This window comes from Schistocerca gregaria, chromosome 7 (assembly GCF_023897955.1).
Source record: "Schistocerca gregaria isolate iqSchGreg1 chromosome 7, iqSchGreg1.2, whole genome shotgun sequence".
Lineage (NCBI taxonomy): Eukaryota > Metazoa > Arthropoda > Insecta > Orthoptera > Acrididae > Schistocerca > Schistocerca gregaria.
Window position 1 is genome coordinate 481480051 of NC_064926.1, and position 25543 is coordinate 481505593.

The 25543-nt window shown below is 37.3% G+C and overlaps 1 protein-coding gene across 8 annotated transcripts in view; it reads right to left on the bottom strand.

The window, feature by feature from the left end:
* LOC126281868 (troponin T-like) overlaps nucleotides 1-25543 on the bottom strand; it is a 64357-nt gene that overhangs the window by 34692 nt on the left and 4122 nt on the right. For 4 of the 8 annotated variants that reach the window (XM_049981138.1, XM_049981140.1, XM_049981139.1 and 1 more), the window contains exons 2-4: nucleotides 11991-12037; nucleotides 10536-10566; nucleotides 3645-3662 (exon numbers count right to left, since the gene is read on the bottom strand). In XM_049981138.1, the coding sequence (XP_049837095.1) occupies nucleotides 3645-3662; nucleotides 10536-10566; nucleotides 11991-12009 (68 nt within the window). In that variant the 5' untranslated portion in view covers nucleotides 12010-12037. The remainder of the gene's footprint in view (nucleotides 1-3644; nucleotides 3663-10535; nucleotides 10567-11990; nucleotides 12038-25543) is intronic. The other 4 variants (XM_049981143.1, XM_049981145.1, XM_049981146.1 and 1 more) reach the window with 1 other exon arrangement.

Below are 25543 nucleotides of genomic sequence, written 5' to 3' on the forward strand. Positions count from 1 at the left end.
TTTTGAAGTACTTAGTGCTGGAATTTGTAACATTTGAACATGGTATGTTGACATAAAGGGTCCCAAACCCAACAAAAAGTGAAATTTTGATACAGAAGACACAGTCTTTGTCAAAGAAAATATGTTTCATCTTGCCACCATACATGGCTTTATACAAGCCAAAAGTCATCAGGTTTCACAAAAATGCTGGCTTTATTACAGCTCTGTATATTTACTGGCATGGTATGAAAAAGGCAGTGTTACTCTGCTTGTCAGTAGGAACACTATTTCACTTTACTCTCTGCATAGTGCAACAGAAAAAAGTTTCCATACATCTTGGCATAATGGTACACAAATACAGATAAAAACACACAGTAGACATGGCAACAGAATGCATTTGTGTTTTTTACAAAACAAGTAACAGAAAACTGAGAAGAAAACCACATCATCATTAACTTTATTAATTAATTTGTGCAGTGTTAATTAATAAACAGCATAAATTTAAAAACTAAAGTAAGTCTTAACACTGTCACATGCTCAGCACTTCAAAAAATGTATTTACAAAAAGTGACATTGCACCATATGTTAATTGATGGTACAAAAGGGAGAACATTAGGGCTCTATGAAAGAAAACTTCATTCTTGTGATGTTCAGTTGACGGAACTGATTGGTATTTTTTATGCTGAACAAATTTATCTGCTCATTAATCAAGTTGTGTCTATAGGAATGTGTCTCTAGCAAGACAGCACACAGTGTGTGTAAGCTACACAATATATCTTCTTTGGCGTAAGTCAAAAAAAAAAAAAAAAAAAAAAAAAAAAAAAAAAAAAAAAAAAAAAAAAGTATTTGGGTGTTGCTGGTTTGTGTAACCTATGTTTCTGTAATGAACATACTGCAGACATAAATATAAATATTATATTTTAGTTCTCTTTGTCATTTTTTCATATACCCATAGTGAAAACAATATTAGTAGGTTGCAATAACATGTTTAACGATATTTTTTATTGGCAGAAGAATATCACATATACAGTGTTTTCTTTTTGAACTTGACATTTTTTTAAACTGTGCAAATGGCAGGAAAAGAAAACCATCCCATATATGCAGAAGAGAGCAGGTGATTGTTCAGGCACTTTTTTATTGAACTGGAAATGAAAGTTGAGAAACATCCTGACAAATACAACCATCTCTTGGACTGGAACTCAAAAGTTTCATAACAGTGAACACTCAGCAGAATGAGAGATTAAAATTGGAAACATGCTGTGTTGTTCCTAACCATTCCCCATGATGTCCTTTCTCTCACTGATAGTCCAGTATGAGCTTTGGAAAGTTGGAGAGAAATATAAGCAAAATTGAGGCTGTGAAATTAAGCCAGGAGTTGTGGCTGGATAGCTCTTCAGTAGGCATTTAACTAGTGAAAGGCAAGGATCCTGGTTTGATTCTAAATACAGTACACAGTTTTAACCTGCCAGAAAGATTCAAAACAGCTTAATTCCATTACAGGATAAAATATTATTCTGAAATAGAAATGAGCCACATAACATTGTGTCAGTATTTTCAATGTTCATTGCTTATCTAGATGGGAGCCTGTCAATCAGCAACTGATGTTATTTCATACATCATTTTCTGCCCACATTTACCATTAGCTGATTTTTGATTTTGTAATAAATAATTTGTCTGCAAAAATAAGTCACCATTAACGAGAAACTTGATCTTATGAAGTTTTCTTTCTCATGTATTCATCATACAAAAACTGAGGGTGAATGAGAACTATAATCACGTGTAGCTAACTCATTGCAAACATAAAAACACAAATCATAAAAATCTTTCACAAACCAGACATAAAGCACTTGAAAGGTACAGACAGATTCATGACAAAACCAGACCATCAATTCCAAGCATACATTTAGCTATCAGATGCACATATATTAGCATTTTATCAACACCAAACACATAAACATATGTACAATAATGCAATAACAAACAAAGCTTATTTTGACAGTGTATGTTCCTTTAATTGTACAATGACTTGGGGTAAACATAGAAAATAAAACAGGAGAGAAACTATGCTTCCATAATGATTGTAGGATAAGTGTGAGTCTGACACCTTGTTCCTCTGTTTTTAGAATACGTTTTAATGCTATGTGATACTAAAGTAGAAACATCGATACTAATGACCATGTCATTGGTGAGTATAAACAGTGTACGATAAAATGGAAATGTGTGGTTAACAGAACTCTGTTATACAATAAACATGTACAGACTAGCAGTGTTTTTGTTGCCTGTTTCAAATGTATTTCAATTACCTGTGTTTTCAGTACCCCATTTTGTTATTTGGGCACAATACGTACAGTCTGTATTTGTAATTTTTCTGAGAGCTTCTATCTCCACCACATGTGCAATGCTGTTAAGATATTTTATTGCTGTGTCTTCAATTTCCTGGACTGGAACAGGCCCTCAGAGTTTTATACTCAATTTAAGGTCTGTTTGTAGTATATATTAATAGTATCACATTCATGTACCCTTAAATTTGAAGATGAGTTAGCAGCAAACGTCATGTTAGAGCTTGTGGTAATAGTAAATTTCATATTATCAGTAGATGTAGATTTCAGCAGTTTTTAATTGAGCTAGCATATTGCAGTGCTCTGCAGCAAGCTGTGTGAAAGAATGACATTAGCATGTATTTCATGCATATTGGACAATAACTGCAAATTTTCTGAAAGACGAAGGAATGACATTTGATCAATTCAGGACACACCTTCAGATCAAGCACACATGTCCCTATAATTTTCTGAGCATTTTTAATATTTCTGTCTGTATTGCTGTCTTGAAAAACGTAAAAGTTAGTACATAAATGTTCTGTTCTGTATAATCAAACAGTGGAAAATACAGAATGGAATGTAACAATATTATGAAAAGGAGAATTGCTGCTCACCACATGCTAAGTCTCAGATAGGCCTAACAAAAAGACCGTCAAAAAGTGAGCTTTCAGCCAACAAGGCCTTCATCATAAATAGACAATGTACACACTCACACACACACACACACACACACACACACACACACACACACACACACACACACACACATGCCAAGGCCTTGTTGGCCAAAAGCTCATTTTCAGACAGTCTTTTTGTTTTGCCTGTCTGCGACTCGGCACATCTGCTATTTTGAGTAGCAACCATCCTTTTCTTAATATTGTTACGTTCTGTTCTTTATATTAGTAACAGATACGTACTTTTCATTTGGACAGATTGTACTCAGTGTGGCAGCCCATTGTCAAAATGACTGGAAACAGTCACAAAATATGATAAAAACATTATAAGACAGTGTGCTACAAGTCCATATTGTGATCTGAAGAGCAACAGTATTGCAAAGGAAGCACATTTATATGTAAATTCTGCTTTTCATTCTTTCTGTTTTGTTAGTGAATTTCTATGTGATGTGTTTGCAACTACTTACATCACAGATTCATTGCTTGTCACTGAAAGATGTAATTCACACTTACACATTTATAGCATGGCTTGTAAATTATGTAATATGCCAAAAGTGCTTGAAAGTGAAGTTATTATTTTTTCAAATATCAAGTTTCCCAACAGAGCAAAAAGCAGAATTTATGTTAAGAAGCATGCCACTGACTGACATATAATGCTGCTGGCCAAACTTACACAATGCTCTTTCTGGGCCTAAAAAGAAAAAAAGTATCAGGTAGTAAAACTGTTAATTTATATGATACTGTGTTAGCATACAAGTACTCAACTAGTTCTGCATTAAAATATTGGCTTTTAAATTCTACTTATAGAGGGTAATCTAAAACTGTATTGAAAGATGAACTCTTGTTTTATAACATTGTAACAAGTGGCAGAATACATTGGCATAATAAAATATCGTCTGACCTTATGCTGCATATAGTTGTGAAATGTGGATACCATTTTTCATTTTCATCAGGTATCAAATATAAAATTTCCTAAAAATATCAGAACTATTCATTGCACATATGTTATTCTACGTTGTAGTCACAGTACTTCCAATATGAATCAGAAGAAAGTGAGAAGATATTTTGTAATTAATTAGCTTATATCAGTCATTTAATAATATTTTCATTACATAATGAGATGATGTATTCCATTTTTGAGTTAGACTGCATGATGAAAATAAACATAAATTGTTTTAGAAACAAGAGCTCACTTTCAACAGTATGAAGTATATGACTAATAGCTAAAGCACTGTAGAATCTGAGGATACAGTGATGTTTTACTTTACCCAGGACATCTGCTGTTACCATGCATAATTTCATGCTAGAGGGCCTGAAAGGCAGTTTAGAGAGCTACAGTAAAAGGACTATTTCATCTGCATGTTATAATAAGCAGTAAAAGCGAACAGCTAGGAAGCAAAGCTACCCATTTTATCTAATATATATAAAAGCAGAACCTATAGTGATAAAACTTAAGGTTTATAACCATAACTTGTTTGAGGAATGTGTCTCAGCCTTTTCAGACACTTTTCGTTTGAAACAAAATACTTTTATGAAAAAAGGTCTAATTACTCCTAACACTGGAATTTCATATCTGTGTTTAAATTTAATTTCTGGGGAATTCAATTTCTTCACATATTATTTTGATTTACCACTCATTTGAAGAGATGATTGTCATCTTTTTGTGAACCCTAGAAATGCCACGTGTCATTTAATTCACTATATATTAGAATTCCAAACTTGTTTAAATTATATCACTATATTTTGATGAGGAGCTGCATATAAGGTTAAATATAATTTGACAGAAGGCATATGATGCTTCAGTTAGGCTGTTTGTTTGATTATAAAACAACTTTAGCAAACTATCTGTTTACATAATCCAGAGTTAAAACTGGAATGCATTTGTTGAATAGGTGGAATAGGACTGATTAATTTGCAGTCTCTCATATATAGAATGTGACTGTGTTTTTAATACTTAAGCTCAAAAACATAAACCGTAGTTTTTTTCCTGTTTCAATACATCATGAAGAAGCTAGTTTAAGTCCTTTAAAGCGGTTCTAAGATACTTTAATGATTAATAACATAGTCCACATTACAAGCAGAAGGAACCTAACTCTTTTCTAGTATATATTGTTCTCAATCATGAGTCATCTTTTAGTTATATTTATAAATGGAGCAAAGTACTTAAAAAAATATTTTTCCACCATTGGTGTCTAAGTATGATACAGGCTGAGTTTCATAGTTCAGGGGCATTTATAGCAATTGTTAAAGATCTCCAATGAAACTATTTTTTTGTCTTTGTTGTAGAGTAGATGACAATGAATTAAAGTATTTTTTTTTAACCTTCACATTATCAGTTTTTATGAGTGACATTTTACCAGTAACATAAAAAAGAATTGGAGCTTTACTGCCATACTAACATTTAGATCATTACCCATTGTCTGTAAGTGTTACCAAATGCAGTATTTCATATCGTTCATTTGGTGCTTAAGTTTGTACCAGATTATGACCAAGAAATATTTCCAAAACAAATAGATATTTACTTGAATGATGTGGATGTTATATAATGTAATCTAAAGGATAGTATTGTGTCCTGATTCTGGACGCATCAGGAGAAGACACAAATTAAATGGGCATTTGACAGACAACACAAATTGTATAAGACATCAATATACACTTTACACATTAAAGTTTCTAAATGAACAAGGACAGTGACAAGGACGCTGCACAACTGCCAGACAGTCATGTTCACAATAAAAAGAAAAACAACACATTTGAAAAATGATACCATCATTGGAAAAAGACAGGAAAATGATGATAGACAAAGTTTTCTTTTAAATTTTTTGAAGTACTTTTGTATTAAAGTCCAATTAGTAAAAGAAAACCATATGGGCATTATTTTGCAAATAGCAAAAATGAAAATTAAAAATGATATCTATGGCATTCATAAGTAAATAAAGTAATTAAAATATTGAAAATACAGTTAAATGATTCTGAAGCATGTGAAATCTACACAACGCAAACATAAACGACACTACTGTTTGTCTGTATGTAAAGAAATACCTAATTGTTTATTAAAAAGAAAGCCAATGCATATAAAAAGCATTATCAGGGACATAGTCATTTCATCACAATGTTATTCCTTTTACAAGGTTTTGAACAAAAACTGAAATTTGTTTTAATGATCTATTCAGAGTTCTGCAGTTGATGTAAGCTTTTATTCTATGTAGTTCATTTATTAATCACTGGATGTCTTTGTTGTTCCAGTAATACATTTTATATTCAAGCCCACCTGAATGGATTGCAATTGCCTTAGACAAAATTCATGGAATCCAATAGTAGATTTATAAATATCTAAAGAAGATGTTTTTCCACTGAAACCAACAAGGATTATTAACTACAAGCTTGAATCACTCCCTCATACAAAAATTGTAAGTATACTTTTTTCTGTTTTGGTTGTTAAGTCAGTTATAAAAGTTTTGTGATGAAATGACTGTTTAGTGAAAATGAATATTGCTCATATTGTATCAGCGACTTCTGGCAGGTGTAGTGCGACTGATGCACAATCCACTTACTCTTTCTTTGCTTCTTGTGGCTGTCTTTGATAAGGGTGACATCATATCGAAGAAGATAAAAAGGAAAACAAAAATGTTTAAAGTAAATTAACTTGGTTAAATCTTAGTAATATTCTTCACTGAGAAAACATTTGAAAGTTTAATTAGAGCATCTCAGAACATGACCCATGGATTAAAATGAACACTATAATATTTAAAGTATGAGATAAATTTGGCAGAAACCAGTATTCAAATGCCGATGTGTATTTCTAAAAATATACATAATACATTTTATGTTTGTCATACATTTCAAAAACATACCTTTAATTTAATTTGTATAATTCATTAGCTCCTCTGTGATTGTCATTTCTGAGATGCTGTCATTTTCTTGTATATATAACTTAGCAGAGAATCAATTTTTCAAAACAGTATTAAATGTACACCACATCACCAATAAATTTAATTTGTTAATGTAGTGCTATTTCATTTACTGAATACAGTTGTATATCACAAATGCAGCAGGGCACAACTAAAAAGTGTCTATTCAGACCTAATGGGAATGCATTTTTTGTGTCACTTAGTTTATGAACATTAGATAAAAATGAGATTTTCATTGATAATACCTTGCCCATATTCCAAAAAAATAAAATGTGATGGAATGAATGTATCTTTGACCTACAAAAATAACAGCTTAGAATCAGTTTGAAAATTACTGTAATTTTTTTTTAGTATTAATATTTCTTTCTGACTATCTGTTTTGCCTTTCACTGGTACTGAAAAACAGTATACTTGCTTTGTGTTTACAGGCTTTGTCACTCTGACCTTCCCTGAGGGTTTTTGTATGTCAGAAAGTTTGTTTTTTCTTCATTCTTATCTTCACAGATTTCTTTTAAAGATTTCACTGTATTGTGAAATAGTTTCTGCTTGAAAATGTTAAGCAGATTTAATACTCCACAATGATTTCACAAAAAATAAATGTTGAATAACTACTATCATCGTGACATTGAACAAAGATGCAGAACTATTGAAAGTAAGATAAATATATGGTTTCATTGGCAAATGATGAGATGAAATATAAATGGTAAATAACATAATAGGGTTCTTGTGATTGTTGTTATGTATAGTCATGCACCATCTGATTTACTATGATGATGATTGTAAGCTGTGAACACATAAGAGCCAATATGGCTATAGACTGTCATAAATGTAGGCTGTGTACAGATGGAAAACCCATATTGTACTTGTTTATTCAGTGCAAGGTTCATAATGATGTACCTTTTGCAATTCATGTGTGATTCATATTGCTGTATTTCTATGAATTATTGTTCTAGAGAGAGAGAAAACATTTCTCATACTTATTGCTACATTGTGCTAATTTATTGTTAACTCAGTCAGAAGTTGTTTCAGTTTCCATTCTTTGTCACTGCCCATGGACCGCTATCATGGGGTATGATAGAAGACAGAAGTAGTTGTTCATTGCATCAGTTGAAATAGACTCAAAAAATATTTTTATGTTGTAATATATGAATCCATATGCTGCATAAACACTGATAAGCCAAAACATTATGACCACAGCCCACCCTGAAGTTGTATGTTGCCTGGTGCTGTTGAGGGAACATGACTTGGTAAGGGAAGCATATAAGTGGATCAAAGACAGATGGGGAATCATTCTAGCATGACACCGGCCACAAATGGGGAAATCTACTGCCATAAGCAACTTTGACAGAGGTGATATTATTCTTACCCAGATCCTGTAAGCAAGTATCTTGAAAATGGCATAGCTGGTTGAGCCAAGACATGCTACTATAATGAGGGTCTGTGGAAAGCAGAAGAATGACAATGAAACTACTACTGGGCAATATGTGGTTGGACGTTCACAACTCTTCATAGAACGTGAGATTTGGAGGCTTCCCTGCTCTGTAAAGCAGGATATGAGCCAGTCTGTGGCATCTCTGCTGAAAGGGCACAATACTGGTGCATGTGTAAGTGTTTTGGAGCACACTGTTCATTGTACATTGTAGCACATGCTGTACTCAGCAGGCAGCCACTATGTGTTCACGTTTTGCCGCAGTAACATTGCATATAATTGCAGTGGCTGCAGGATCATTGAGATTGGACAATGAATCAATGGAAAAATATCACCTTGTCAGATGAATCATGTTCTTGCTACACCCGGTTGATGGTCATCTCCACAAATGCCATCATCCATATGAACGGCAGTTTGAAATGTGCACTGTGCCAAGGATGCAGGCTGGTGGGACCAGTATTATGCTATGGGAGACATTCTGCTGCACTTACATGGGCCCGGTGATAGTAATCGAAGACACACTGACAGCCACGACCACCTGCACCCCTTCATGCTTGATGTCTTTTCCCCTGTCGATGTCTTCTTCCAGCAGGACAGTTGCCCATGTCTCAAAGCCAGAACTATGCTACAGTGGTTTGAGGAGCATGGTAGTATACTCTTGTTGATGTCTTGGCCATGAAATTCTCTTGATGTGAATTCAATGGAACCCATTTGGGTCTCTATCAGGCACCATCATTGCGGTCACAAATCAGTAATGCTGTTTAAGGAAATTACATGAGTCGTGCATGGTCATCTGGTGCGACACACCGTGATGTATTGCATTCTGAAGATGGACCAACAAGTTATTAAGCACATGATCATAATGCTTAGGCTTGTCAGAATATGTGATATTGATTCCAAATCTACATAGAAGTGCATTACAGGAGAGCACTAGCAACATAGATATGTGTAATAACAATAACCAATGAAATTATGTTCAATAACTATTGTTTGTGGGGAGATTCTCACAAAAACTGAGTAGACTTTCTTCAAGCACATGCAGTTTTATATCATCTTATCTGCCTTGTTTCACAACAAAATTCAAAGCACATCAACGTTAATATTCACTTGTCATCTTGAAGTTCTCTCTCTGCTGTGGCATGCAGTGTTTATTACATAGCACTCTTCACTTGTTTGTGGCAGTTCAGTTAGAAGCAAAATTGGGGAACAATCATTATTCTATTATAACAGATTTGTAGCAATAAACAGAGTCTTTGAATAGTATAGCAATACAGCATATGCTAGATTTCTTCATTAATTCCTCTCTTTGTGTCATAGAATTAACAAATGTAAAATTTTCCTTAAAATTGTGGTCTGTCACAGAGAACATAGATCTATCTATCTGTGTGTGTGTGTGTGTGTGTGTGTGTGTGTGTGTACTTAAAAAGGATAGTGGGATGTACACTCTATGAATATTTAGTTTTGAATTACTGTACAACAACCAAAACAAAGCTAATATAACACATAAACTCCATCTGTGAATTTCAGTTCTTGTTATACAAAATTATATAACATATTCTAAAGGTTAGCAAGGTAACAGAGTTTTATTATACGTGCAAACGAAGTTGGCACTTGGTGCAGTGGCTGAAGGAAGCGACTGTAAAGGCATATCCCATGTACAGTCGCTCCCATCAGCCACCGTGCTGGGTGTCAACTTTGTTTGTGTGAATATTACTTGTAGCAGAATGGAGGTTTATGTTCATAATATTGAGTCACTTTTGTTTCACACAACATAAATGGATAATGCGTGCCAAATAGTCTGCTTCACTTCTGGTACAATCTCATCATATTATGCACAATACCTGATATGGCGTACGAAATCTTTTTCCACTATGCACATCTATGCATGAACTGCTAGTATCGGATGGAACAGTAAAATAACCAACTTCCAGCAAGCTACCATAGGTGTTTTCAGATTGCTCATGGGTGATGTCCGTGGGTAATAATTGTGTTATTTCATCAGCAAATACCTCACAGTAATTATTGTCCATCTAGGGCTGTAACTGTCATTTGACTAAAATAGAATAAGTGCTGCTGCTGGTTCAATACTTACTTCCTGTAATCATAAAAAGAAATATATTGTAAACCCTTCAGAAGTTAAACTTTTTATTAATAGAAGCTATTAAGTATTGCATTTAAAGTTAATAGTGCCAGAATGAAAATGTATACAAATTAAACAATATACTTACACCTCAACCTCCTCTTCCTCCTCCTCACTAGAAAAGAAAGAAAGAATAGGTTTAGTTAAACAGTAAGGTGCTTTCAATACAAAATAATAGTTTTGCAATGAACAATTTATTCTAATAAAGTATGAAATTTAGTTATAAATATTGTTACACACAGCGGGTAGCTTTGTTTCATCTTTTGGTCATGAACAGCTAACAGAGTTGTCATATCATTTCCAGTGAGAGTTAACAGAAATATTGTATGTCAGCTCTTCAACACAGTTTTATTCACATTTTTCTTGTGTCAAATTTATTTGTTATTCCTATTTGCTATTGTATTGTCTCAGTATACCAGAGGCACAGCACACTTTGTCTTCCATCCAATCTTTTTACTTCAGAGTTCCTGATATGAACTCCTTACATGTCCCTCTTCTATACATTAATATTTTCACAAAACTGAAGCATCTGCTGCATGGGAACTAGAATGGCTTTCTGTGAGGTAGCTTGTATAATTAGACAATGACTATGAGCTGTCCAAATTACAAACTTTTCAAAATATTACAAGCTGATACAAGCAACATTGGAAAGAGAATTCTGTATGAAATGGGAAGTATAGATATAGAGAAAATATTGATATTTTTGCCTGTGTGAAAAGAAATGTAACAAGTGAATGCTCTGTTGTGTTTCTAAAGAAATATAGAAGGAAACAGATGTCACTGTTGATGTGGCAGCTGTAAGCACCAAAAGGCTGTTAGAGATAATTTTGGTAGAAAAATGGTTTGATGCATACATTTATACTGGAGGAACATAGATCATAGTATTCTGAGCCCAACTGAAGAGGGAAATCTGGTAAAGCATAGGTATTATAAATAATATAAAAATTGTGACAGCCTTATGAAACAACACTTGAATTAGTTGGTTTAGCTATGCCAATTTGTACAATTCACTTCAGTTTGCTCTACAATGCAACTTCTGTCAGACTGCTTGTTCCTTTTGATTATGTAGAGAAGTGTCTTAGAACATCTATAGAGTACTGCCACTGAACTCAATGCAGTTTTCTTTCTCTGAACGGTGTTTTGAATCTAATATATTAATTTCATTCATTTCCTTCTTCTCTTTCAATTTATGATAACATATGCTTGATGTCTTCCGATACTTTTTATTCTAATTTCCTGATTAGCATACAGCTTGCACACCAAAGAATTTTACTAACAATAAAATTTGTATGGCATTGACATTTCTTTACTCTTCAGCGAAAACTTGCGACAAGTTAAAACTGTCTCTTGGACTGACTCTTCAAACAAGAAATTTAACTTTGCAAACAGTGCACTAACAATATTGCTGTTTAAGCAAGCTTCAAGGACTGACTCAAATGTTCACCTCATCACCAGTTTCAATTTGTCGCAAACATGAAACAACTTTGAGGCAGATATTATTACTTAAGTATGTTCCTGATCATAAAATAATGTACTTACGAGTAGACTTCCTCATCATCTGACATGGTTGCAAGAGGTTAAAAGAGCTGTAACCAAAAGGGAAATAATTATCAACAATCAGTTTAATTATGCCATATATGAAATCTATTAAATAATTTACTTTAGACATTGTCAATTTTGCTGAAATAGCCACATTCATCCATAAAAGATTAAACATCATCCACAGAAGAATTTTAATTGTAAGGTGACTAAGCTTCTATAAAATACCACCACAAAAAACTACATTCTAATAGTGGTAGAAGAAATTTTTTTGAGAGATGGTACATTGCTAGATGGGTAGTGAAAGGCCCCTTTATTTATGTGACATACTGGATGTTTATAATTAAAATGCAGCTACTCATGGAGGTCCAGTGTAGGCTGTAATTATTGTATGGCAGTGAAACTTGGTAGATATGCTAATATATTATGCCAAAATCGATTTATGTTGGAAAATAATTAGTTCCAATTTTGGCCATCGGGTGTAAGTCTGCCACTTTACACTGTTTGTATGATGGTGCGACATCTATGCTATCATTTGACAAGCCATAACGCAAGTTAACAGTAAGACTGTCGTGAAAAGAGACTGTGTGCTGTGCTGTTAATGAAACTGTTTTACATGAATGGCAACAATTACACTGATGCATTTCTTTATTCATCCTGTAAATCATGATTAACTGAGATAATATTACCTAACCGAAAGGTCTGAGGAGAGAGGCTTAATGTCATTAAATGGTTTAAAGAAGTTGGTAATGAAATTTGAAAATATGTGTCACCTCGGTATGGTGCATGGAAGAGGAAGATATCTGCTGGAAGTTATTGACAAGGTTGCTGTTTCTGTAACTGATCATGCATGTGTCCCAGATAGTGCCAGTGCTCATTCAGTGTCATGAGAATTGTCTATCCCATGGTTAACAGTACTGAAAGTTTTGTGGTCTATTTTACACTGATACCTATGCAAGATCTAAGCTGTATAGCAACTGAAACCTCACAATCAACTGCAACATTCTGAATTTGCTCTTTGGTTTCTGGCACAGATCAAAGTTGATGAGATGTGCCCGGCAATATTCTATCATGGGATGAGGCACATTCTTCACTGCAGGGGCAATGTTAAACTGCATTTTGTGCACAAACAGCCATAGCACTTGCTGTATGTGACCATTTCAAGTGTTTTCACAAGCACCTTTATTCTTGGTCTGTTCTTCTTTGAAGAGAATATACCCAAAAGGTGTCTCAGGTGTACCATGGCGGCTGCACTTTACCTAGACCCCCTTGTACAGTGTATGATTCCTGCTTTGGAAAAGCTGTGTGGAAATCACTATTTTCATACAAGATGGGGGAACACCTTATGTCACTTGCCCAGTGAAATATCTGCCTAATGCAACCCTCCAAGAACATGTTATCTCCGTAAGTTTTCCAGGTGTATGGGGCACAAGATCATTTGATCTGAATCTACATGCCTTTTGGCTCTGGGGATATCTAAAAGAATGCATTTGCTATGGATCTACACCTACATCTACATCTATACTCTGCAAACCACCCTAAGGTGCATGGCAGAGGGTATGTCCCATTGTACCAGTTATTAGGGTTTCTTCCTGTTCCATTTGCATATACAGCATGAGAAAAATGATTGTTTGAATGTCTCTGCACATGCAGTAATTATTCTAATCTTATCTTCATGATCCATATTCAAGTGATACATTGGGGGTTGTAGTATATTCCTAGAGTAATCATTTAAAGCCGGTTCGTGAAACTTCATTAATAGACTTTTTCAAGAGTCTTCCAGTTCAGTTCCTTCAATATATCTGTGACACTCTCCTACAGATTAAACAAACCTGTGACCAGTTGTGTTTCCCTTCTCTGTGTAAATTCAATATCCCCTGTTAGACCTATTTGGTATGGACCCCACACACTTGACCAATGTTTTAGAATAGGTCGCATGAGTGATTTGTAAGCAATATCCTTTGTAGACTAATTGCAGTTCCCCAATATTCTGCCAATAAACCAAAGTCTGCTACCTGCTTTATCCATGACTGAGTTTATGTGAGCAATTTACTTCATATCCCTACAAATTGTTACACCCACGTATTTGTATGAGTTATCTGGTTCCAACAGTGACTCATTGATTATAGTCATAGGATACTACAATTTTTAATTTTGTGAAGCAGAAAATTTTACATTTCTGAACATTTAAAGCAAGTTGCCAATCTCTACACCACTTTGAAATCTTATCAAGATCTGGCTGAATATTTACGCAGGTGTGACATGTGCATTTTTCCTAGAACTGGGGACGGATCTATGACAGAGGACGGGGAGGGATCTATGACAGATTATCGTTAGAAGAGGGGCTAAAACAGCTGCAAATTCAGTATAGAACCTGACAGGGATTCCACTGGGTCCCAGAGCTTTGTTCAATTTTAATGACTTCAGTTGTTTCTCAACAGTAGTGACACAAATACTTATTTCATTATCTTTTCAATAGCACAAGGATTGAATTGGGGCAATTCTCCAAAGTTTTCATTTGTAAAGTAACATTTAAAAATGTAGTTAAGAATTTCAAAGTCCCTGTCTCATTCCCTAGGGACTGGACAGTAACTTTGGTGCCACTAACAGCCTTCATATATGACCAGAATTTCTTTCGTTTCTGTGAAAGATCATTTGACAATATTTTACTATTGTAGTCATTGAAGGTATCAGAGACAAGGGTATCATCAGGAGTGCCCCAGGGAAGTGTGATAAGACTGCTGTTGTTCTGAATATACATAAATGATTTGGCAGACATGGTGGGCAGCAGTCTGCAGTTGTTTCCTGATGATGCCATTGTATGTAGTAAGGTGTCAAAGTAGAATGACTCTATGAAGATACAAGATGACACAATAAAAATTTCCAGTTGGTGTGATAAATGGCAGCTAGCTCTAAATGTGGAAAAATGTGAGTTAATGCAGATGTGTAGGAAGATCAAGCCTGTGATGTTCGGATACAATGTTAGTAGTGTCCTGCTTGACACAATCAAATCGTGTAAATATCTGGGTCTAATGCTGCAAAGCAATATGATGTGGAATAAGCATGTGAGAACTGTGTTAGGGAATGTGAATGGTTGACTTCTGTTTATTGGGAGAATTTTAGCAAAGAATGCTTCACCTGTAAAGGAGGCCACATGTAGGACACTGGTGCGACCTGTTCTTTAGTACTGTTCAATTGTTTGGGATATGTGCCAGGTTGGATTGAAGAAAGACATCAAAGCAATTCAAAGGTGGGCTGCTAGATTTATTACTGGTACATTCGAACAACATGTTAAGTATTACAGAGATGCAACTCAAATGGGAACTGCTGGAGGGAAGGTGACGTCCTTTTTGAGAAACTCTATTGAGAAAATTTAGAGAACAAGCATTTGAAGCTGGCTGCTGAATGATTCTACTGCCACCAACAGACATTGTGTGTAAGAACCACAAAGTCAAGATGCAAGAAATCAGAGCTCATACGGAGGGATATAGACAATCGCTTTTCCCTTGCTCTGTTTGCAATTGGAACAGGAAAGGAAATGACAAGTAGTGGTACAGGGTAGCCTCCCTCATGCACCATATGGTGGCTTGCGGAGTATCTATGTAGATGTAGGTGTAGAGGGCATCACACATTTCTCTCTCTTGACAGCCAAAAGTGTTTCATTCAGTATCTCTCTATCTATAATCCTATGCTTCATTTTACACCTATTATGCAGTTACATTTGGTCTCTACATGGTGTCAGTAGACAGGAAAACATTGCTCAAATTCCACTGAACTGCTGTGAGCAACAGTTGATTACATTGTTTTACAGATGCAGTATGTTGTCAACATCTCTGGTGCTCATATTGAACAAACTGTGTAAGCAGCAGTTAATGACAAAATCGTCATTATGCCTTTTTCACTTTTCTGTCCTTGTCCCATTCCTAATCCATTAGCTTAGCTGCATTGAAGGCACACATTGCAGAACACATTCTGAATGCAACCTCGGAAACACTTCGATCAGCTGTGGAATGTGCTGTTTCTCGATTTCATGTTTCAGAAAATGGTGGACAGCATATTGAACATGTTTTGTGCCAGTCAGATGTAAATTAATAATCCGATTTGATTTGGATCGATGCTTTATATGCAGTTTTTGCCCTCAGGACAATTAAAAACCAATGTGATTGATGCTTCTTATGCAGTTTCTGGCCTCAGAACAATTAAAAGTCAATGTGATGTGATCTTACCATGGTGGATGGGCTTACATAACTAACAGTGTCACACCTGTACACACATGCACACTGAGTAGTACAGTTTGTTTAATGTTAAACGTACACGTTAGACATTCTTGAATGATTCATTTGTCATTTTAGTCAACCACTATTAAATTGCCATATGTTTTCCCCCTTCAATGATAAAGTTCCATTGCAATTTGATGTCATTCTGACCAGTGATGTTATTTCGACAGTGATCTGAAAGTTTAACATTGATTATAATCACCCTGTAAATTAAGACCAGGTGGGTAGTAAGAACCAAGGTAGGAACTGGCATTACAACATGTCCTTGGTTCTCACCAACCACATGGCCTTAATTTATGTTAATTTCTTCAGCTTTAGCATTTATTTTCAGTAACCATTCCTTTTGTCGCCTCCTTATAATTTTCTGCACCTTGCATTATCCCCTCCCCTCTCTCACATCTGCAATGTATAATGCATTTAGCTTTCCATTCTTGTTAACTCTTGCATGATTCTTTGTCTGTAATCTCTTTCAAATCTCATCCAGTGCAGTCTCCAGCAACCAGTCTTTCCTTCTCATCCTGTTCAGTAGTTCTCCTCTGATCTAGGGTTTTGGGTGACTTTTCAAAATTTTCCCCCCTTTTTGCAAATCTCAGCAGTTCTCTTCCTTCATCTGTCTTCCTTCCTCTTCAACCCTTCTGCTAGAAAAAGGAGCCACTGGCTCCAAAAGCATGTGAATTTCTTTAACCTACACATGTGTCTTGTGTGTGTTCTCTTGCCACTGCTTGATTAGTAGATTTTTTGTCTATCAAGTTACATTAAATTTCACTCTTTTTAGCTGATGTTTCAGAACTAAATGCACGTTTATGTTGTAAGTATAACTATTTACCAAGACGCTATTATAATCTCACTGTATTCTACTGGACTGCAAAGACTAGCATTTATTTTAATCACAGTTTAACTTAGATGATCTTTTCCTATCTCCCTTCATTTTTATTTGTTTGTATTTGAGCTAGTTCATTAGTTTCTATTCTGCTCAGTCTGTATTCAGATGATGTTATTTTTAACATTGTATTGTTGATGTTATGTATTTTCCACTTTATAATTAGACAGGTGAAAAAATCTACTTGCCAGGTACCAGCAAGAGAAAACACATATAAAAGTTATGGGAGTATGCAAGCTTTCAGAGCGAGTGGCTTCTTCTTCTGGCAGAAAAGTTGAAGGGAAAGGAAGAGGGTTGAAGGAAAAGGACTGTTGAGATTTAGGAAATGGGGACAGTTACGGAAAAATTGTCCAGAACCCTGGGTACGGGAGGCCGTACTGAATATGATGAGAAGGAAAGACTGATAGTTGGATGAGCTTAAACCAGCGGAGTGCAACATGTGTGGTGGATAGGTGGGGGGGGGGGGGGGGGGGGGGGGGGTAACAGGGAAACTAAAAGGAAGTAAATAAAAGGAATAGTTACAGAAAGGAAATGATGAGACCAAAGAAATTAACGTCAATTTAGGCCAGGTGGATAGCAAGGACGGAACACAGGTGTACACTAGTTTCCACCTGCAGAGTTCTGAGAAGCTGGTGCCAAGAGGGAGAACCCCAGATGGCATGTGTGGTCAAACAAGCACTGAGTCATGACTGTCATGTGGTAGAGCATGCTCTAGGACAGGATATTGTGTGTTGCCAGTATACACCACCTGCCTATGTCCATTCATCCAAAGTGATAACTTGGTTGTAGTCATACCAATGTAGTAGGCTAAACAGTGTTTACATAACTGCTGGTAAGTGACGTATGTTACTTCACAGATAGTTCTCCCATTTATAATATATGTTTTGAATATATGTTTTTCCAGTTAAATGTCTGGTATATGTGGTGGCAGGAGAGTGTGTAGGACAAGTCTTAGTGTGGCACAGCAGTCACAGGAGTAAGAGCAATAGGGTAGGGATATGGGTACAGAAGGAGCATCAGGTCTGACCAGGAAATTGTGGACATTGGTTGGGGGGACAATGAGAAGCTATTTTTGATTTGGTGGGCAAAATGTAAGACAGAATGGATCTCATTTCATAGCCTCGTTTAAGTAGCTGATTAATAAATTCAAGACAAGAATTTACAAGACGTGTTATTATTCACATTCAATATGTTCACATCTACATCCATATTCCACAAATCACTGTGAAGTGCATGACAGAGGGTACTTCCCATTGAATCAGTTATTATGGCTTATTCCTGTACCATTCACATGTGGAGCATGGGAAGAATGCACCTTTGGGTGCACTGTAATTAGTCTAACTGTGTAGTTGCTAACTGTGCAGAAGTGATATCAGGAGGAGGGGGGAGGGGGGTTGTAGCATATTCCTGAATCCATCATTTAATTACAATTCCTGAAGCTTTGTAAAAGTAGACTTTCTTGGGATAGTTTGTGTCTATCCTCAAGCGTCTGCCAATTCAGTTTCTTCAGCACCTCCATGACACTGTCCCATGGCGCAACCAAATTGTGAGCATTCATGCTGCCCTTCTCTGTATACGTTCAATATCCCCTGTTAGTCCTGTTAGGTACGTGTCCCACACACTTGAGTAGTGTTCTAGGATGTGCCCATGAGTTTTTTTGTCACCAGTCCCCTTTGTAGGCTCATTGCATTTCCCAAGTATTCAACAAATGAACTGAAATTTGACACCTGCTGTGGCTACACTTGAGACCACATGATCAATCAATTTCATATTCCTACAAATTGTTACATGCAGATATTCTTATGAATAGACCAATTTTGTTTGTGACCCTTTGATGTTATAAGTATAGGATACTACGCTTATTTGTTTTGTGAAATGCACAGTTTTCCATTCCTGAACATTTAAAACAAGTTGCCAGTTATACGGTTTTTCAATTTCCCACAGTTTAATACCCAGGTTAGTGACAATTTAAACTGAATGTGTAGTTTCAATAGCATATCCAGGACCAGAGTTGAGGGTGTGTGGGGGGTGGTGTGAAGCAATTCATGTCTGTTTCCCAGTGAATGGCAAAACAGCTGTGAGATTTCACAACAAATAGCTCTCACTACACATCTTATTTGTTGGCAATGGCAGCCAGTTATCATATGCAATAGCTCACTGTAAATATCAAATGTGCCACTTGGTTCAAATGCAAACCATAAATTGCACTAAAATTACACAATTTCTCTTTGCTTACGAGTTGGAAATTGCACTGAAATTATGCCATTTCTCTTCAACTGTGTGCTGATAGGCTAATAAAATGAACGAAAACATGTTTTAAAGTTCTGTCTGTGATAACTAGAAACCAGCATAGAGTCCTGAAATGAAATGATGGTCAACTGCATTAGGATCAATTCAGAGGAATGATACAGCTGTCTATTTTCCATTGCACGAGATCTTATGTGATGGCATCTCTTCTGGCACTAAGAGTGCTATGTTGCTCACAGCAGCAGGTCAGTATTTTTCTCTGAAATTGTCTATAGTGTATTGTACAATCGTAGAGCGTGACGGATTTTTAAAGGGTGGCTTTCTCAATGCCACTGTTAGTGAGTGGACTAAAGTACAGGCTGGCAGCTCTCTGACTTGGGTTGAATTCATGCTTTTACCAATATTCTTTATTTTTCCATTGTATCTTATTCCTCACAATGTTGAACTATTAATAATAAAATTAAAATATCAATTGATATATGCAAAAATAATATATTCACTTTAGTTACGAATGCTGCCCTAGTAAGTTGGAATGCTGTAGGCCACCACATTGTAGCACATAGATATAATTCTGCACAAGCTACCATTAGATGTCAGTATCCATTACATATTCTGGCCTTCTTCAAACTGTTACCAAATTCGTACATCTCTTTAGTTGGCAGGGTTCAGGATATGAGTTGGGTTTGCGAAGTCGTATTTTTTTCTTTTTTTTTTCTTTTCGTTGAGAAAGAAACGGGGTGTGGTGGTTGGAAGCTGCCCTTTTAAGACCAACTCAAATTCTTGATAAAGAGGATCATACACAAAGAAAGAGCTTTCCATTTCCATGTGGTCTAGTGCACTTCGTTCTCACATTCTAAATATGCAGGGTGTTAAAAAAAGTGTTGAATACTTTGAGAGGTGGTAGTACCCATCAAAGCAAGAAAAATAAGTCCAGTAAACATGGGTCCAGAAATGCATACTTTCTGTGATACATTCAATAAATATGGGTCCGGAAATGCATACTTGCTGCCTAACACGTGTTTACAGGACATGCCCAATGTGGAGTCCATCCAGAAAATGCGCCCCTCTATCCTGTGGCATAAGGAATGATGCACCGTTTGAAGTACATCCAGTTGTACCTTCTGGGCTGTATTGAAGATGTGACCCTGTAGTGCCCGCACATCATTGATTGGCATGGCGTAGACCAGTTCCTTCAAGTGTTCTCTTATTCAGAAGTCTAGGGGATTGAGGTTTGACCCCCCCCCCCTCCCTCCCTCTCTCCCCTGACCAATCCAGCAGACCTGAGATAGCTGCATTAGATGTTCGCATGTGTATTCGTTGCCGAAATGGCACGGCCTCCAGCAAGGTAGGCAATACATTAATGAGAAAGTCCAGATAATGTACCCCAATTAACCTTTGTGGTATCATGTATGACCCTATTAATCTATCACCAATTACTCCTGCCTGTGCGTTGATTGATGATCGGGGTTGGTGTCGTCTCTCCTGAATTGCTTGGAGATTTACGTCTGCCTATACATGCTGGATGTGTTAATTCGCAACAACATCTCTTGAGAATTCTGCAACAGCCATTGACAGAACCACCGTCTGCTGTGATGTCTCCCCAGGACACCTCAATACTCATCGACGATGGACATTCAGGTAGTGCAGAACTGCAATTCATCACTGAGCATAATGCGATGCCATACATCAACAGTCCATGCTTCCCCTCATGGCACAACTACAAATGTAGCGGGTTGTGTTGTGATGTTAATGGTAGCGTGCTCATGGGTTGGTAGTTTCCTAGTCCGCCAACTGCCAGTCTCCTACCAGTGATGCTGGATGACACAGAATGTTGCAGGGAGTCTGTTACTTATTCTCAGATGTCAAGTGAGAATGTAAACGGGGTATGATGTGCTACGTGCACAGTATGGTAATCTTTCTGTGTTGTTTTCAGATACGGTCAGCCCAAACAATAATGCCCTAAAGTTTGCGTACATACCAGCATTGGTCCAGTGTCACATTTGAATGCCCCAAAAATCTGAAAATTGTGTGATTTGAATGGACAGTCAGGTGGAGGTGCCTTTCAAATCTGTCAGGAGCAGATAGTGCTATCTCATATGAATACATGGAATCTCTGTATCCTTCACAATAATGCACCTGGTGGCCATTCTTCCTGTTATAGAGAATTGCAGTCTAACCATTTACATGCCAGCCAATGACATCCGACCGTGTCTTCTGGGTGCTTCACTTTACTATGTCTGGTAGTGTATCTGGGTAATAATTTGTGTAGATATGAAGTAGAACAGTCGTAAATGTTCAGTTGTACATAAAGCAAATGGCAGGCCACTATCCATTGGTAGAAATTTGGGGAACTACAATTCAGCAGCAGTTGGCAATACATTGACGCAATGAACTGTTTCAAATCTGTTACTGCAAGGACAGCTCCAAGCCAGACACCCTTTAACGTGTATTCCACTGACCCTAAACCAACACCATATGCGACTTCAGTGGTGTCAAGCAAAAGCGCATTGAAGGCCAGGTTTGGGGTCTTGTGTTTTCTGATGAGAGCTCATTACGTCTCGGTGTCAGTGATGGCCGTTTTTTGGTTAGAAGGAGGGCATTCAACCATTTGTCTGCAAGTTAGGCGCACTATGTGTGCACCTGGTGTTATGGTCTCGGGTGCGATTTTGTATGACAGCTGGAGCATTCTCGCGGTTATCACATGAACCCTGACTGCAAATTTGTACGTCATTCTGGCGATTCGACCTGTTGTTCTGCCGTTCATGAACAGCATTCCAGGGGTGCTGCCCAACAGGATAACGCTCGACCACAAACAGCTGTTGTAACTCAACATGTACAGTGTCCACATGGTGGCTTGACCTGCTTCATCACTAGATCTGTCTCCACTCGAAGACATATCGGACATCATCGGACGACAACTCCAGTGTCATCCATAACGAACATTAACTGTCCCTGTGTCGACCGGCCAAGTGCAACAGGCATAGAACTCCATCTCACAAAATGACATCCGGCAATGGCCAATAAAATGTATGCATGTTTGTATACTTGCTTTCAACAATCTGCCGGTTACACTGGTTAGAAACATACCAGTATTTCACATTTCTGATGGCTTATCTCGCACTTACATTTGACGTGGGTTATATGGCGATTAACCTGTGATCGTGCAGTGTTAATCACTTAATTATGTTACAAAGACAAATTAATTCCGAAATTTCATTACTCTAGATTAATTATTTTTTTGTTGTGATTTTTTTCTGTCAGTGTAGAAACTGTAGAACGCATTTTTTTGCGGAGCAGTTGTGGAAGACCGAATTTAGTACTTCCGGTTTCGCTTTATCGTCTTCCAATTCCGTGTCAGTATAACTGAATGAGTGATTGGATATATGATTTGACCTTATTACTAATTTTATCCAGTAAGAATGCAAGTCTGAAAGTACAATGTCCTAAGGACGAAAGCAATGTCCAGCTGTCCCTTTTTCACATACTGTGTGAAACGTTGGAAGTGATGTATGTTCTCGAGTGTAGCGAGATTAATGGACCCATTTCATGACCCTAGAACTGCATCTGTGTCGGGCTCTACAGTGCCCTGTTGAAAACCAGAAAAAATTGTAGAGCGCTCAAAATGACCAGTGCTTCGACTGTTCTACACAAGGCGAATGCTTGCAATCATATGTAACTAATGAGGATTGCTACTGCCTACTGTACTACGACCTTATTTGAGACATCCTTGCCGATCAGCTGTTCCTACATCATACTGAAGATAATGACTGTGCTCTGTTCTGTCAAGTGCACATTTGGTAGCTTCTGCACTATAACATGGCTTAGAGGATTGTTGCTTCCTTTATACTATCAGCTGTTATTGATTACAGTGCTGATCGACCTCCATACTGTTGAAGGTACAAGGGCGGTTTGATAAGCCTGGTAAATTACCATGAAAGAATGGAACATTTTTGTCGCGTCTTCGGGGTTGGTCAGCTTGATTATTCCAGGGATCGTATAAATACTTTCAATAGTGTACAGCGTACAGTTCATTGTTGCAGCCATTTGAAATGGCCAGTGTGTCGACTCAGATTGAAAGTGGAGAAAACGTAGTTTAGTGCTGTTATTAAACATTTTAATTTGAAGAGCTAGACTGCCACATAAATTGAAACAGGATTGGATGAAGAATGAGATTTTTACTCTGCAGCGGAGTGTGCGCTGATATGAAACTTCCTGGCAGGTGAAAACTGTGTGCCAGACCGAGACTCAAACTCGGGACCTTCGCGTTTCGCGGGCAAGTGCTCTACCAACCAAAGGCTGTGGCTTAGCCATGTCTCCGCAGTATCCTTTCTTTCAGGAGTGCTAGTTCTGCAAGGTTCGCAGGAGAGCTTCTGTAAAGTTTGGGAGGTAGGAGACGACGTTCTGGCAGAAGTAAAGCTGTGAAGACAGGACCTGAGTCGTGCTTGGGCAGCTCAGTTGGTGGAGCACTTGCCCGCGAAAGGTAAAGGTCCCAAGTTCGACTCTCGGTCCAGCACACAATTTTAATCTGCCAGGAAGTTTCAGGATTGGTTGAAGTTCACGCGCAATCTGCACCATCACTGAAGACCATTTACCTTTGGATTAATGAATTTATACGTGGTCCGACAAGCACCGAAGACGAAGCGCACTCCGGCCGCCCGATTGATGTCACCGTAAAGGAAACCACCGACAACATCCATGATATTACAATCCAAGACCGCTGAATAAAAATTCGTGGTATTGCTGAGACTGCAAGCATCTCAAATAAGCTAGTGCATATCGTGTACGGAGAATTGGCAATGGAGAAACTGCACGCGAGACGGATGTCACGAATGCTAACAGACCACGAAAAGCGCATCCGGCACAATTTTTCAACACCATGTCTGGCGATATTTAATCGCAATCCTCATGACTTATTGCTCCGATTTGCGACTGTTGATGGAACCTGAATCCATCATTACACACCAGAGTTAAAACGGCGGTCAAAACAACGGACAAAGTCTGGCGAAAGTGCTCCAAAGACGGCAAAGAACATTTTGTCAGCTGATAAGGTTATGGCCACTGTTCCTTGCGTTTCCCAACGAACAATCCTCGTAGATTACTTGGAAAAAGGTAGAAACATAACTGGACCGTATTATGTTTCATTGTTGGATCATTTGAAACTTGTGCTGGCTGGAGAAAGACCAAGGTTGGCACACTAAAAAGCACTGTTTCGCCAGGATAGTTCACCATCCCTCACGTCAACGATAACAATGGCGAAAGTGCACGAATTAGACTTTTATTTGGTTCCTCATACAGCCTGTTCACCAGGCTTAGTGCCAAGTGACTTCTTCCTGTTCCCTAACTTGAAAATTTGGCTTGCTGGGAATAAATTTTAATTAAATGAGGAAATCATAGCTGGAGCGAAAGAGTGCAGTGTCTGACAGCTGGAGGTTTGCAGGACCAAGTGTATACCCCTCAAAGCAGACTATGTCGGGAAGTAAGGTGAGTTGTTTACAAAACAAACATTTTTCGTTGCCTTATTAGCAGACTCGTTAAACTATACTCGTAGGTGGTGTTGCCACTAATTTAGTGTCAAGAGTATAATTGTGACAACGTCGATCGAAGAATGTTGAATGGACACTGGTATCACAAACAAGACTGAATAACTTGCCTTGCTAATCTGTCCTTATTGTCTGTGAACAATCAAGCCTGTGTTTCATATGCAAAAGAAAAGTTACGGTAGAATTTTACGTCTAGTCGATAATGAGACTGCTTGATTCCTTCGACAAGGGATAGAGATAGGGGAAAGACGAGAATGCGAGCTGGCACACGGATTCACAAACTGCAGTTTTACCATATGTGTAAACCTACGCAACCGAGCGCCTGAAGTCTTCATCTTTGTTTTTTATAGCGTCGAATATTTTATTTGTATGTATACGTTTTAAGGTTTGCCAATGACATTATAATTCTATAGAGGTGGCAAAGAACGTGGAGGATCAGTCGAAAAGAATGGATATTGTCCATAATAGAGGTTATGATGGACACCAGGAAATGTAAAACAAGGCTAATGGGGTATAGCCAAATTTAGTCAGATGAGGGAGGATGAGGGAAATCAGATTAGAAAAGTGACGTTAAAAGGTGTAGACAATACTGCTACTTGGGCAGCAAAA